At 39.6% G+C, this 15553-nt stretch overlaps 1 protein-coding gene across 1 annotated transcript in view; it reads left to right on the top strand.

Moving 5' to 3' along the window:
* MDFIC (MyoD family inhibitor domain containing) overlaps nucleotides 1-7186 on the top strand; it is a 160515-nt gene extending 153329 nt beyond the window's left edge. The window contains exon 5 of the mRNA XM_030216314.1: nucleotides 5457-7186. Coding sequence (XP_030072174.1) covers nucleotides 5457-5701 — 245 coding nt within the window. The 3' untranslated portion in view covers nucleotides 5702-7186. The remainder of the gene's footprint in view (nucleotides 1-5456) is intronic.
* The last annotated feature ends 8367 nt before the right edge of the window (nucleotides 7187-15553 follow it).

Below are 15553 nucleotides of genomic sequence, written 5' to 3'. Positions count from 1 at the left end.
CGATATCTGATCTTTGCCGGATTAATGTGCATTCAAGGGAAACAGACTACAAGCTAACAAATCATGCTAACATAATTATGTTCAAATATAAGAATTTTGCATTAGACTTGGTTCTGCTTTGCACGTTGTTTTCAGGATAAAACCTTTTCTAATGATTTACAAGGTTAATGTCACAAAGAGAATATAAATGACTGCAAAAGCGTAGGCATTTCCTGTTTATAACACATGCACACTAGTCTGTTTCATTCCCTTTCCCAGCCTTGCCTTGTGCTCCTGTGATCACCTCATTCTAACTAATCTGTGTAGTGCTTAATACATGAAAGAGGAATCAGCTGAGACAGGTGCATCTAAGGCTAGAGCATGCAAATACTGTGCATGATTAAATAAAAATAGAAACATCTGAAAAAGAGGAGTGCATAATTTAAAGGTATCATTAGCAGGCCTGAGTTGGGTTCTTGCAATTTTCGTGCATTTAGCAGGACTGATTAATGATTTAATAAAGAATGAGGCTTTTTTATCATCCAGTAACAGCAGCACATGATACAATATTCTCTTTAAAAAACATCCCAGCATATAAATTATAAGATAAACTGGATGCTCAGTTTGATGTCCGGTAATCTAATTGGTTAGAAAATGTGAAATGCATCTCTTTGAAATTTCGCAGTTTTGCAAACGTGGCTCAAAACGTTTCTGTGTTCTGGATTTTTTTTTTTGTTTAATGAATTTAACCTTTCTCGACTGGTGAGCATCAGTTTATGGTAGGGTCAGGGCTGGGACCAGCTTGAGCTGGGAGGCCGATTGGCACCACAACCCTCTCACTTATCACTCTCCTCTCTCTCTATAATGTAGTCCAGGCCAGCATATAAGTTCTGAACCGGAACTTGGATTCTTCAGGCAAAAGTAGGAATAATTCTCTATAGCAACTATGTATGGGCAATACAGTAGAAAAATAGTTTCAATGCTTACAGTATGTAACCGACAATAACACATGGGCCAGTTCTCCCAGAGGCTCTCTTAAAAGGGCTGGTGGTGTAACTAACCTCCCACCCTGTCTCCCTGGCACATATCAGAGTGGGAAAGAGTATAAGCAATCCCCAGTCACTTCTGCCTCATCAGTGCCTGAGTTCAAAATAGCACTTCTCAATCCTATGGTAGTCTCACAAGCTAACAAATAAGGGTGCGCACTGTGAACTAACTATCTTTATGTTGGTGAGACCAGGAACAATTGTTTCCAGCTGCAGCAATGTAAAATGAAATTTAAGTTGCAGGTTAGTGACTTGCCCTTACATTTTATTGCAGTAAAATGTGATGTTTTACCACAGCTTAGTAACTCTGGTCCTTAATTAGTAAACTCTGACTGGATAGCTTTGAATACCATTGTTATCCAGTTAAATATAACCATACCCCAGCACACTTCTACATTCTCCTGTACTTAGAGAACTATGTACTAAGATGCTTTAGTTGTTTAGGATGGGAATTCCCATGTGATAACAGTGCAGACTGCACTAAAACGTTCTGCCGCATGTTAACTGTTAGCGTGTGGTAATTTATATGTAAACTTTTGACACAATTCAGGGCAGTTAACACCACCTCAAGAGATATAGGGGTAAATTCTATATATGGTGGCTAAACAATCGTCACTGAAAAAAACCCGCTTAAGCATTATTCTATAAGCCGTGCCTAAAGTTAAGCATGGTTTATAGAATAACACTTAAGCATTATTGTTCTGCATAAATGTAGGCGCCACCATTTGCACCAATAAAAACGTAGTGCAAATACCCATGCCTAAATTAAGGCATGGAGAGCCTTTTTTTCTGTAATTCACATATAACTGAAAACTCTTCCCCGAAACGCCCATGACTGTCCCCTTTCCACACCTTCTCTTTTGGGCTGTGTGTGAATTTTAGGTGTGTATCACCCAGTTAAATCTAATTAGTACCAATAATTGCTTATTAAAAAGCCAGTTGGCACTAATTGGTTTGTTATTCAATTAAATTGCATGCACAAATTGGGATTGCGCCTAAATTTGCACGTTGAAGTTTTAGTGACCTTTATAGAATCAGGGGGATAGTGAATGGCATCGAGAAGGTAATACATGGTAGCTACGTTTCCTCTGTATTAACACCACAGTAGTCCTTTCAAAAACGCAGGAACACTCTCATCAGTTGTTGCAGAGGTTATTCAGTTCTTGTGCTTCAATTTGGCAATTATCACTTGGTAATTGCAATACCTTACCACTGCTTAGTAAATAATTCTCTTGTGGGGAAGTAATAAAGGTGCGGTAAAAGTCACCAACTAGCAGTAGTAGCTCAGTATTGCAGGGTACTGACTCCCACGTATATGACCAATGCTGCTTGTGACTCACCTCGCAAGCAGCGCTTTTCCACCATCCTGGGAGCATCAAGCCACATCGTAAATGGGTCGGCCACAGTGTAAAACAGGTGCCTTCAAGCCTACCCCAATTACAGGCCATCCTCCAGTAGCATCCCCCCCAAAGTCAGCCCCCCCCCCCAGTGCAAAATATCCCCAGTTCAAGACCCTTCACCCCGAAGCTCTTCTCACCTGGAAGTGGCCCCTCCTGGAAGTGTCCTGCAAAGTTAAGGTTCTCACCCGGAACTACTTCTCCCAATTTGAAAACTCCTCCCCCCAGACATACCTTTCAGTTTCACTGGGGTCTAATGAGTTCTGGGCAGGAACAATCTCCAGTCACACCTTCTATTGCCAACACCAGGTTTAAAATGGTTCCAGCAACCCTTAGTGGTGTCAGTTAGGTTTCTATATAAATGTATCTTTTAGAGGGCAAGTTGGAGGGACCATTTAGGCTATGAAGGTTTTAATAAGTTAATTTCCTTTATTTGTGGGCAATTCATTTACTACTACTTAACATTTCTAGAGCGCTACTAGGGTTACGCAGCGCTGTACAATTTAACAAAGAGAGACAGTCCCTGCTCAAAGAGCAAGGGTATTTATACACAGCAAGCTTGTCTCTTCAATGGATGGAGGCAAACAAGACAGCAGGACCCTTGTCCTGTAACCTTTGCAGCTGAGCTGGCCCCAATGTATTGATTTGATGTTGCTATGTTTTTGTTGTATTTATTGTTGCTTTGTTTTATTATGAATGTTTTTATGGAAACCACCTAGTTATTGGTGGTATACAAATTTTTTAAATAAATAAATTTGATTTACTATAGAGGCTCATTTTCAAAGCACATAGACTTACAAAGTTACATATGTTACTATGGAACTTTGTAAGTCTGTGTGCTTTGAAAATGAGCATCTTAATATACTGCTACATACAAACAATGTATTCTAGCGGTTTACTCAATTAACAATTATAACACACACTATTACAAAAAAATACAATGTTCTCAACTATAACATAGTTAAAATAACCACATGAAACCTAAATTATCATGTTGTATAAAAACCTGTCAACAAATTTTATACAAATAAAATATCAGACAGTAGATCCAGTAGTCTTCGTTGGTTTATCATGGCAAACTGTTCTAGCTGGACTCTGGCATAATCCTTTATTTTTGCTCAGCAGAAGCCTGGCATGGAGCATTTTTTTAAAATATGTATATACTAGCCCAAGACTGCTGAAGGACTGTTCCTCTGAAAATCTTATTTATGTCTGTCAGAAGCAAGAATCAGTTATGTAAACCTGAAGTTACATACAGTTATTATTAAGTGATTGGATGCACAGTTAAAAGCTTTCATGCAGTTCCAAAACAATTTTTCATCATTATAGTGACTGTATACTGCCTTTGGAGATACTAGGAAAAGCTATGCAACTTTGTTAAACCTCTGGCAAATTTAAAGGACGTTTTAGTTTTCTTATGACAGTGCAACTGCTTCAACAAAAGCCAAAGCTGCTGTTGTAATATTAGCCACATCTCAGTGATCCAAAAAAGAACTAGGTATGCGTGCAATTATTTATATTATAGTGGAAATGGACAATCATATTCATTTTTAGGGAGCGTATACATTTATTCTCTTCTTCCCACTGTTTATAATCATAAGTCTAAACCATTTTTTTCTCATTTAAATTTCCAAAGTGCTCTTCCAGTGTGTAAAATTATACTTATCTCACTAGCGTTCATAAACTCAAACTCTCCAACAATCATCTGTCCATCATGATATCACTTTCAAATGTTCTGCAGCAAGAAACAAAACATTCTGCTCTCAACAGTCCCCTCTGATGGGTACTGTATGGCAGTCTCGGTAATATATGATGTCAGGCAGTTTCTCCACCAATCACAACTCTGTTTTAATCTCACATTCGTTATACTATTCAAATAAGCAGTAAACACTCAATCTCTCCTTTCACACTCATAGGAACCACAGTATTAAGATGAAATATTCAAAATTGTTCTCTTTAATTTTTCATCCCTTCTCTATCTCTGTGACCTGTCATTTTTTAATCTATGTGCACTGGTGCTATTTCAGTTCCTGTATTGATGAGATTCCTATACTCATTTAATTGTGTCTTCAGTATTAACAACAGTTTTTCTTTACCATATCTTTTTGCAGCTGATGATTTGAATGTTTTTTCCTGTCAGATTCTCACATCTACCACTTATAGTTAAAGGAGGGTAGCAGGCACCATTGGGCCTGAATATTGGTAAATCAGAAACAGTCTCCTCAGTAAAAGGACTTCTTATTTCCAAAATGTATAAAAAGGTAAATTACCCTTAGGGTTTACTGAGAATTCAATCCCAAATCTCAGCCTCATTTTCTGTCATCCGGACGGCCCAGAGCCATTTGACTTGTAACATGACCAATACATAACTTCTTGCATCCCAAGCCCACTTTATATATTTATTTTATTTATTTATTTATTTATTGCATTTGTATCCCACATTCTCCCACCGTATGGTAGGTTCAATGTGGCTTACATATTGCTAAAAAGGTGGTGAATAACACCATCATCCTTTCAGTCCCCTCCGTCTACAACATGGGGGTTATCTTTGATGTGTCTCTCTGCACATGTTCAAAAATCAAGGGAGCACTACAAAATGTGGGAGGAATTTCTGTGCATGAAACAAGAGTGGGATCTAGGGGTGATATAATCTTAAATTGGCCAACAGCTAGATAAGGGGATGGCCAGCAGGAAAAAGAAAATGATAGTTCCTCTGTATATGTCTGGTGAGACTCCAGAAAATCAAGCTCAGGTGACTGACACCAGCACTGTGAGTTCCATCCTCTGCAGCTACCTATCTTGGGGTAAAATAACCCAACTTAACAGTAGACCACGTTGATAGCTTCCATCTTATGTAACGGTGTGAAAAATGAAGCTTGCCTAGTCCTCTGAAAATCCCATCCTTGATAACATCATACCATTACTGCCCTGTTTACTTTTTTAAAATGTTCTTATGCTGAATAATTAATCTTATTCTTTTCTTTTTTTTTTGGCTGTTCATTCTGGTCAACCATCAACCTGGATGCATCTGAAGACTGCTGTGTTCACTGTATCCTAGCTTGTCTGTTTTGCGAGTTCCTCACATTCTGTAACATTGTACTAGGACAAGCATCATGTGGAATCTGCACTTCAGAATCTTGCTGTTGCTGCTGCGGAGATGAGGGTGATGACTGTAACTGCCCATGTGACATGGATTGTGGGATAATGGATGCCTGCTGCGAGTCCTCAGACTGCTTGGAAATCTGCATGGAATGCTGTGGAATTTGTTTCCCTTCATGAAATGCTTAACTTTTTTTCTTTTTCTTTTTTTATTAACACCAAAAAACTGGAGAATCATGTTTCTTTTCTGTTGGTAAGGAAAATGCATGGTCAGACACATGGGAAAGGTCCATCTATTTGCACTGTTAACTCCACGTCCATGCAGTCTTGGGTTGGTTTGGTTTTTTTTGTTGTTGGGTTTTTTTTTTTGTTTTTAAATTGTGATTTATATATGTATGGTTTAGTAAGAAAACTACTAGTAACCTTGAAAGGAAAATTTTCCAAATGGAAAAACATTTCGTACAAGTTTGCATAAAACATTTAAATTAGATACACCGGCTTTGATCCAACAAAGAAAAAACAATTAAAGATTAAAGAAAAATCTGTTTTTTTTTGTTTGACCATGGCCAAGGTACAAAAGTTACTGGATTTTTAAAAATGTTCATGAATTCACTGTGACAGAATGGATATAAGACACGCTTAGTGGTTGGTGTGAGACTACTATGGTTGCATTTTCTATTTACTAAGCTTCTCTCTAATGTTACTTGAATTGTTCAGTTTCTAAACTTAGTTTCAAATTCTGGTTAAAAAAGAATTGAGTATTAGATCAGGTTAAATGCATTATGATGACAGAAAAGGACCATACAGCCTACTCTGTCCAATCTGCCCCAGTGGTGTAGCTATGGGGGGCCACAGGGACCTGGACCCCCCCCAAAAAACTGGATCTGTCCCCTTGATTTGGAAGCATTTTTTCCAGCGCTGGTCTCCGGCATTTGAAAAAATGTCCTGCCCTGCTCTCTCTCTTCCCTTCACATTTGGCACACACATTTTAATGAAACTGAGCATTTGTGCATGCTCAATATCATTAAAACGAGCATTCTGGACATGACATAAGGGGAAGGGCAGGAAATGTGCCAGTGCCAGTGGGTGGGGGGCGGCAAGGCGGTGGTAGTGTGGAGGGGGACCAAAATGTGCCCCCTCACTTTGGACTCTGGCCCCTTCCCACCTCAAAGTCTGGCTACGCCCCTGATCTGCCCATCCACATTAACTACTGAGCTTTATAGGCTCTTCCCCTCCTTCATAAATCCTCTATGCTTGTCTCATGTTTTCTTGAATTCAGAAATTGTCTTTGTCTCTACTACTTCCACTGGGAAAGATAGCAGTATTTACAAAAAAAAAAAAAGAGAAGAAAAGAGTTCTACCCAGAACCAAAGGAGCTCTCTTTCTGAGATACATCCTTGGATATGCATAGATATTCCTCCCCCCCCCCCTCAAAAAAAAAAAAAATTCCAGTTAATCCTCATGATCCTCCTGACAGATCTTTAAAATTCCATGTGATAATGTGGATAGGACACCAAACACAGCAGGGTAATAGTAAAAACTAGAACAGACAAAATAATTAAGATCTATTGCTAATATTTTGATTTCGGTTTCATTCCTGACACTTTGGGGCTCATTACAGACTCCAAAATGGACTCTTTCCCACGGATAAAGGAAACATCCTACTTACTCCGCTACCGAAAGATGCTAAGAAAAGCACAATGGACCTAACCAGCTATCGCCCAGTAGCATCTATTCCACTTATAACCAAACTCATGGAAGGCATAGCGACAAAACAACTTACTGAATACCTAAATAAACACTCAATCCTGCATGAGTCTCAATCAGGATTTCGGTCAAATCACAGCACCGAAACAGTTCTAGTGTCCGCAATGAACTCATTTAAACAAGCAATTGCAACTGGTAACAACATACTCCTCCTACAATTCGACATGTCTAGCGCCTTTGACATGGTTAATCATGAAATACTTCTACATATACTAGAATACTTTGGAAAAGGAGGCACAGTTCTCAAATGGTTCAAAGGATTCCTGACCACAAGATCATACCAAGTAACAACGAACACGGACAGATCACTCCCATGGACACCTGAATGTGGAGTACCCCAAGGATCCCCCCAATCACCAACTTTATTCAACCTAATGATGATACCTTTAGCCAAACTTCTAGCCAATCAAACCCTCAACCCTTACATATATACAGATGATGTCACAATTTACATCCCGTTCAAACATGATCTAAATGAAATCACCAACAAGTTCAACCAAAGCCTCCAAATAATGCACACCTGGGCAGATGCATTCCAACTAAAATATAATGCAGAAAAAAACACAATTTCTTGTACTTACCTCACAATATAACACAAAAAACTTCTCCACCATAACCACACCATACTGTTCTCTTCCTGTCTCACAAAACTTGAAAATACTTGGAGTCACCATTGATCGAAACCTCACTCTTGATGCCCACGTGAAAAACACTACGAAAAAGATGTTCTACTCCATGTGGAAACTCAGAGTAAAACCTTTCTTCCCGAGATACATCTTCTGTACCTTGGTACAGTCAATGGTAATAAGTCATCTGGACTACTGCAACGTACTGTACGCTGGCTGCAAAGAACAGACTATTAAAAAACTCCAGACTGCCCAGAATACAGCCGCCAGACTCATTTATGGAAAAACTAAATATGAAAGTGCAAAACCCTTAAGAGAGAAACTTCACTGGCTCCCACTTAAGGAACGCATTGCATTCAAGATCTGCACGACTGTACACAAAATCATTCACGCAGGCGCCCCAACCTACATGCTAAACCTCGTGGACCTACCTCCCAGAAACGCCACAAGATCGTCTCGCAAATTTCTCAACCTGCACTTCCCCAGCTGTAAAGGACTAAAATACAAGCTGATGCACGCCACCACCTTCTCTTACATGAGCACGCAGATATGTAATGCATTACCCACAGATCTGAAAACAATCGACGATACAACTATCTTTCGCAAATCTCTGAAGACATATTTTTTCAACAAGGCCTACAATGATAACCTACAGCCCCACTAATCCACTTCACCAACCCATTCAGTTATGAAAACCCACCTGCTATAAATACCGTTATAAATCCCTTCCTTCTTCTTTCTTCCCCTAATTAACCTCTACACAATACTAACTATACCTAATATACTGGAATTAACTATGTTAACAATACTATGTAAGCCACATTGAGCCTGCAAATAGGTGAGAAAATGTGGGATACAAATGAAATAAAATAAAATAAAATAAATAAAACATTTTCAAAACAGAAAAACGTCTAAAAAAAGTGGCATAAAGCAGCATTTGGACATTTTTCTCACAATAACGTCCAAAGCAGTATTTTCAAAACCAATTTTTAGACATTTTTGTTTGAAGTCCATCAGAAGTACATCCAAATCTCAAGGGGGCGTATCAGGGTCGTGTTCAGGGCGGGACTTGGGCATTCCTGAGACTTAGACTTTTTCAGCCTTAATGGAAGAAAACAAAAACATCCAGGAGTAAAAGTAAGATGTTTTGAACTAGACCTGTTTTTATAACGAATAAGGCACAAAAAGGTGCCCTAAATAGCCAGATGATCACTGGAGGGAATCAGGGATGGCCTCCCCTTATTCCCCCAGTGGTCACTAATCTCCTCCCACCCTACAAAAAAATGTGATGAAAAACATTACTTGCCAGCGTTTGTGCCACCCTCAGATGTTATACTGAGGTCCATTAGAACAGCATGCAGGTCCATGGAGTAGTCTAGTGGTGGGTGCAGTGTAAGCTTCTACCTCCCTCTACCTGTTACACTTGTGGAAGAAACTGTGAGCCCTCCAAAACTCACCAGAAACCTACTGTACCCACATATAGGTGCCCCCTTCACTCTTAAGGGCTATGGTAGTGGTGTACAGTTGGGGGTAGTGGGTTTTGGGGGGCTCAGCAGACAAGTCAGATGTGTACCAGGGAGCATTTGATGAAGTCCACTGCAGTGCCCCCTAGGGTGCACTATTGCTTTCCTGGGATGCCAGTGTACTAAAAATGCTGGCTCCTCCTACATCCCAATGGCTTGATTTTGTGTGTTTTGCACATGGACGTTTTTTTTTTCCGAAAATGGACCAAGATAGATGTTTTTCTTTTTTGGTATTCAGATTTTGGATGGTTTTTGCCCCTCCTCATGTATTTAAATCTTTTGGAATCTCTGTCTTATGGTGTTTTCCCATTTTGTACCCAAGAGAAAAGTGCTTGGTATATCTGGTCCACGAGTCTAAGGAAATATGGGCACTGCTGCTCTGATTTATGATCTATATTATTCAGGTTAGTACAGTGATATATTCAGAGTGGGAATATATCACAAACACCTGTTCATTGAACTCATAAAAGTGGGATTCTTTTTGAAACAGATGCAACCATAATAGAAAAAAAGTACTAACCTTTTTATGGCAAAAGAACATGAGAACATAAAAATAGCCATACTGGGTCAGACCAATAGTCCATTCAGCCCAGTATCCTGCTTCCAACAGTGGCCAATTCCCACAGAATGCTACTGATCCCAGGGACACGCAGTATGAGTATACCATATATAAGAAAAAAGCATTTGTGCAATTAAATATATATAAGACCAAAGAAGAGAAGCAGTAGAGGTAAGAAAACCAATAACCGAGGCAGCCAAGTTGACTCTATTCTCACCTACCTTTCTCCAAAAAACAGCACAGACAAGAGTTATTTGCAAACATACACAGCATTATACATGTAGTACAACAAAATCACTCGAGCCAAACAAAGCCTACCAGACTCTGGCCCAAAAGCTAATCTTCATATTGTTACTGTAGCTAAGCAGAGCCAAATACATTCAGTCAAACACTGACCAGCCCAGGTGCCCTATGAACACACCACAGCAACATTAAACAATATGTAAGTAATATACAAACAGTCCCCACCCAAGGGGGTAGGGTGGGAGCTTGGACTTCTGAGGAAAGAAAAGGAAGAAATATAGTCATCTATCCCTCCTTTTCTCTCCTAAGCTCTCCCCTCCTCCTTTCATTCCCAAGTCAGCTAGCCAGTAAGTGTCCAAATACTGCAATGACCCTCGTGTTTGAACCCAAATACCTCTCCAGTGAACTTTCTTTAACCCAACTCCAGATCTCTGCTAACTCTGACTCCTTCTCCTCTTACACCTCCATCCACACACACTGTGAATTTGAGGAAGTTGAGACAGCTAGGTCATCATCCAGTGCTCGGCTACACATGGAAAGAGGGACATGGGCCAGCTATCTAGCTATGGCAGTCATATTGAGATGTGCATAAACTGGCACTTAGACATTTATCGTGCATAAACGTTTATGTCTCTGTTTCACAAAGCCGAGATATGCACATGTGAAACCCAAGTGCATGCAAATGGCAAGGAGGCATGCACTGGGCATGTTTTGGATGGGACAAGGGCATGGGAAGATAATACAGATGTATTCTCCATTTCAGAAAGGGACTAAACATCTATGGCCTAAAAGATTGATGTTGGGAATTACACCTGCTATCAGGCATGTTTAGGTTTTGGCAAACTGTTCCTGTTGAGCAGCTCTCCACTGGAGAGATATGGGGAGATGGAAAATTATCTGATAATCTTCTTTCCTTTGGTCCCAAATGATCAGTCCAGACAAATGGGTTGTGACCATCCGCCAGCAGGTGGAGATATAGAACTCTAATGAGTTATGCCTCATAAGCTCCTGCGCTTTGCAACCAAGCCAGTATTTGATAACAAAGCAGTGAAAGAGAGTGACTTCCAGAGAAAAAAAACTGAAGCCACTAGATAGAAAAATAGCTATGAAATAAAGGGCAAAACTTGTGAATACTGGCTTGATTGCTAAGCACAGGAGAATATGGGGCACAACTCATTAGAATTCTCTACCTCCACCTGCTGGCAGATGGTCACAACCCATTTGTCTGGACTGATCCTTGGGACATAATGGAATGTCCCCTTAATCCCTCAGTGTTTTTTATTCCCTCCAAAAGACAAACTGGTAAGGGATACCCATCTCTGTGACAGCACTGGGAAAATACACGTTTATATTTTGAAAATGGCAAAGATAAATGTGTATGTGCCAGCATAAACACTTCTATGTCCTGTCTAAATTGTGGTTGCCCGCTTCAGCAACGTACCTGTTGCAAAACTGTCAGACCTCCTACAATGAACTGAATTCAGTAACATTTGAGTATGTCGAAAAAGAATATGACTCAAGTTGTTTCCTAACACTTATTTTTCTACATTTTAGTTTATTTGTGTTGTATACAGTTTTGCCAATGTAAGAATAAATTGATGCTAGTCAGGTCTTTGTGTTTCCATGACTTCTGTGGTTTGCTGCAAAATCACATTTTGGTGGCAAATCTTCAACAAGTATAACCATAGTTAAAATTTCCCTACACAGGTATGGAAAATGTATTACCTAGAGCTGCTGTTGCATGAACATCAAACATTTAGCTATTTGACGTTTCTTGATTTCTGTTTCACACAAAGGCATGTTTTGCTTGTTTCATGGTTCTCTACAGACTTTTGTTGTGACACATCAATAAACTATGAACTTTTCCATGAGTTTATAAATGCAAGGGCTCATAAATACCCATCCCCTTACCTCCAACAAAGACTACACTTTCCACTGTTATAATGTACTGTAAGATAGGCATTGTTAAGTTTTATATAACCAGAATATGATTATTTTCTTTTATACAAATCTAATATTGTTTATACTCAATAGAAATACAAGGAAATGAAAATGCTGTTTATTTATGGAAATACTAAAACTTTTAATGACCATAATTGCTGTTCTCTGAAAACAGTATTTTGACTCTGTGATCTGATCCTGATATTTAACTATAACATGCTACTAATTTTTATAAGATTATTAGCCTGTAATATTTATTAGTGTAGTAAACAGTATAAATGTATTGTTGTAGCAAACTTTGTTTTCATTTTATACTCCTTTTAATTCTTTTGTATCTTAAGTGTGTTATAACTAATTTTGTAAGTATGCTGTATGCATAGTAAGGATGTGCCGTTTGTTTCATGTAGCATAAACTAAAAAAATTTAGAGGGCTATTTACTAATGGTTAGCATGCAATAACCGTCAGTAAATAACTCCTTTATGGTATACTGTAAGAATGAGTGCATGCAACATTGAATTACTTCAAACTAAAACATGTAGGCCCCTGTTTACTAATATTTAGCAAGCAGTAATGGTGTAATTGCATGTTATCTGTCTCAAAGGGCCTTGTTAGAAACAAGAGGAAAGCATGCAAAAAAGTAGTAGAACATATGGTGATCAGCACATATAAAAATATATATGCAGGCACATTTTAGGAAGGATGTGTGAACTGGAATTGACACATCAAGGTCAGTACATGTATAAATTCTGGTAATATTTTAGAACAGGATCTGCCTGAGGTACATCCTGTTCGAAAATGCATGAAGGAATAAATGTGTAGGTGCCAGCAGGGACAAGCGTCTAGGACAGGCAGGGATAGACATTTTGGGGGGAAGACCCATTTTAGCAAAAAATCCATGTAGAAAGTAGAGGAACCTAGACAGGAGTGTAGCCATACCTACCCATGTAGGTTGTAAAATTGCAACCAACAGGGTGAGTGGCAGCTCATACACATGTAGGAGAGCCATTTTGCAAACATACACTTGCATTGCTGGCACTGTAATTGCACAAGGGAGTAGCCAGTAAGGTGCTATAAGAACTACCCTAATACTGCACCTTATTAGCTACCCCCCAATCACATCTCAACCACCTCTGTGATGTCACAACCCCCCCCCCCCCCCCGGCATTAGCTCTCCATCACAACCCTCCTCCCCCAATCACAACAGCAGCCTCACAGTTAACAACCCCCCCCCCCCCCCCCCCCCATCATAGCTGCCCCTTCCTGGATCACAGTCACCTGATCAGAAGCACTTTCCCCTCTCCCAGATGGTGCCTCACCCTCCTTCAAGCTGCTCCTTGCAATCTGCCTCAAAGCTCTTCCCTACTCCTCGCCCTCCCCACAGATCACCTACCTACCCTGGTGCCCACCCGGAGGTGGTCCCTAGTGGTTCAGTTTTCATGAGCAGGAGCAGACCTGCTCTGCTTCTATCTCATCCTGTACAAGCTCCAAAATGGAGGTGATGAGCCCTGGCGGTCTAACGCCTAATGTACATAGATGTGTATTGCCTTAACAAAATAAGGAATACACATCTAGATATCAGTTCCAGCCTAGCCCCAGCCCAAACAAGCCCCCATCCAAGATGGGTGAACTTCTCATATGCATGGGAAAATACTGGCTTTCTAAAATTGCCTTTTACACATATCTGCTATATATACTTGCGGATACTAGTTTTACACATGCATATCACAATTAGGGCTTCTAAAATGAGGGTCATAGTGTATAGGAGGAATACCATTAATTCTACAGGCAAATATCAAAGAACTTATCAACTGAACATAACCATATTCTGTCCAAATAGATTTTAATACCAAAATAATGTCCTCCATGCAATACTGCACTATATGAAACTCCTAAAAGTTATCCCAATATATTTATCTCTAAAGAAAACTTTCTTAGGTTCATATAACTTAACAATTGGAAAAGTACTTGTCTTCTAATAAACTTATTTCACTCATATGATGAAGCAAAAAATGGACAAGTACTTATCTTCAAACTAGTCCAAAATCCAATTTCTCAACAACTAGTGACCCAAAACCAACCAAAGGACTTTGTGGCAGATGACTTGAGATAATGCTGTTATTGAGCACTAACTCCCGGATTCTATAAAGCTTGGCCAAAGTTGGGAATCACAAATTTTGGGGTGGATCCCAGATGCGAATGGAAATGAGTTAGTTGATTAGGTGTCAACAATCAATTATTAGAGTTATTTGGTATTTAATTGGCCTTAATTATGATGGTTGCACACATTTGCCCTTTGCCTTTTTCTATAACATGGGAGCTTAAAGTTCATAGTGCACAACTCAAAAGGGGGTGTGGCCATGGGAGGGGAAAGGGCAAGGGCATTCCCAGAAATTAGATGCTATTTTATAAGGAAAGGGGGTGGGATTTGATATACTAGCTTTCTGTGGTTACAATCAAAGCAGTTTGCCTATTATATACAGGTACTTATTTTGTACCTGGGGCAACGGAGGGTTAAATAACTTGCCCAGTGTCACAGGGAGCTACAATGGGAAGTGAACCCAGTTCCTCAGATTTGCAGGCCTCTGCATTAACATTAGGCTACTCCAAGATGCTTTTAGCTAAACAAGCATCAGTAAATAGGGGCTATAGAATACTTGGCTTTCCAGGCCCAACTACCATCAGTTGGGTTCGAGGATTTACACCAGGCTTCAGCAGGCAAAGTCCCCGCATCCAAAGTTGGAAGTGGGAATCCACTCTATGTGCTATTCTATAAAGGTTGCTTAGCACTAATCCCCAGATTCTATATAGCGTGCCTAGAGATCTGCGCCAAAATTCAAGCATATTCTATAACAACATCTATAAATCAATTGGCTTAACAAGCTAATCAGCGTTGATTACAGCTCTTAAGCAATAATGAGCACTAATTGGCAACAATTAGAATTTATGGACACAACTCGCTAAGAGCATTCTGTAATGCAGTGCACCTAACTTCAAATGTGTGCAGGTAAAAAGGGGCATGGTTATAGGTAGAGAAATGGGCGTTTTGTGAGCGTTCTGAAATTTACGTGTGTAGTTATAGAATATGGCCCAGTGTGCCTAAATCTATGTGTCAGGATTTACACCACATTTTCATTTGTGTAAATGGAGATGATGCATAGTTTTAGGTGTTGAGATATCAACTAAGCGTATTCTACATACTGCACCTAAATCTAGGTGCCGCTTATAGAATACACTTGGTTGGCATTGATTTCTGTGCCGATTTTATATGTGCCATATATAGAATCTCTCTCTAAGTGACCTTTATAAAATTAGTGCTTAGCGTGGAACTTATGAATGCCTAATTTGGGCACCATTTACTGAATAAAGCCCTAA

The sequence above is a fragment of the Microcaecilia unicolor genome, chromosome 10, assembly GCF_901765095.1.
Source record: "Microcaecilia unicolor chromosome 10, aMicUni1.1, whole genome shotgun sequence".
Lineage (NCBI taxonomy): Eukaryota > Metazoa > Chordata > Amphibia > Gymnophiona > Siphonopidae > Microcaecilia > Microcaecilia unicolor.
This window is presented reverse-complemented; position numbering and strand designations above follow the sequence as displayed.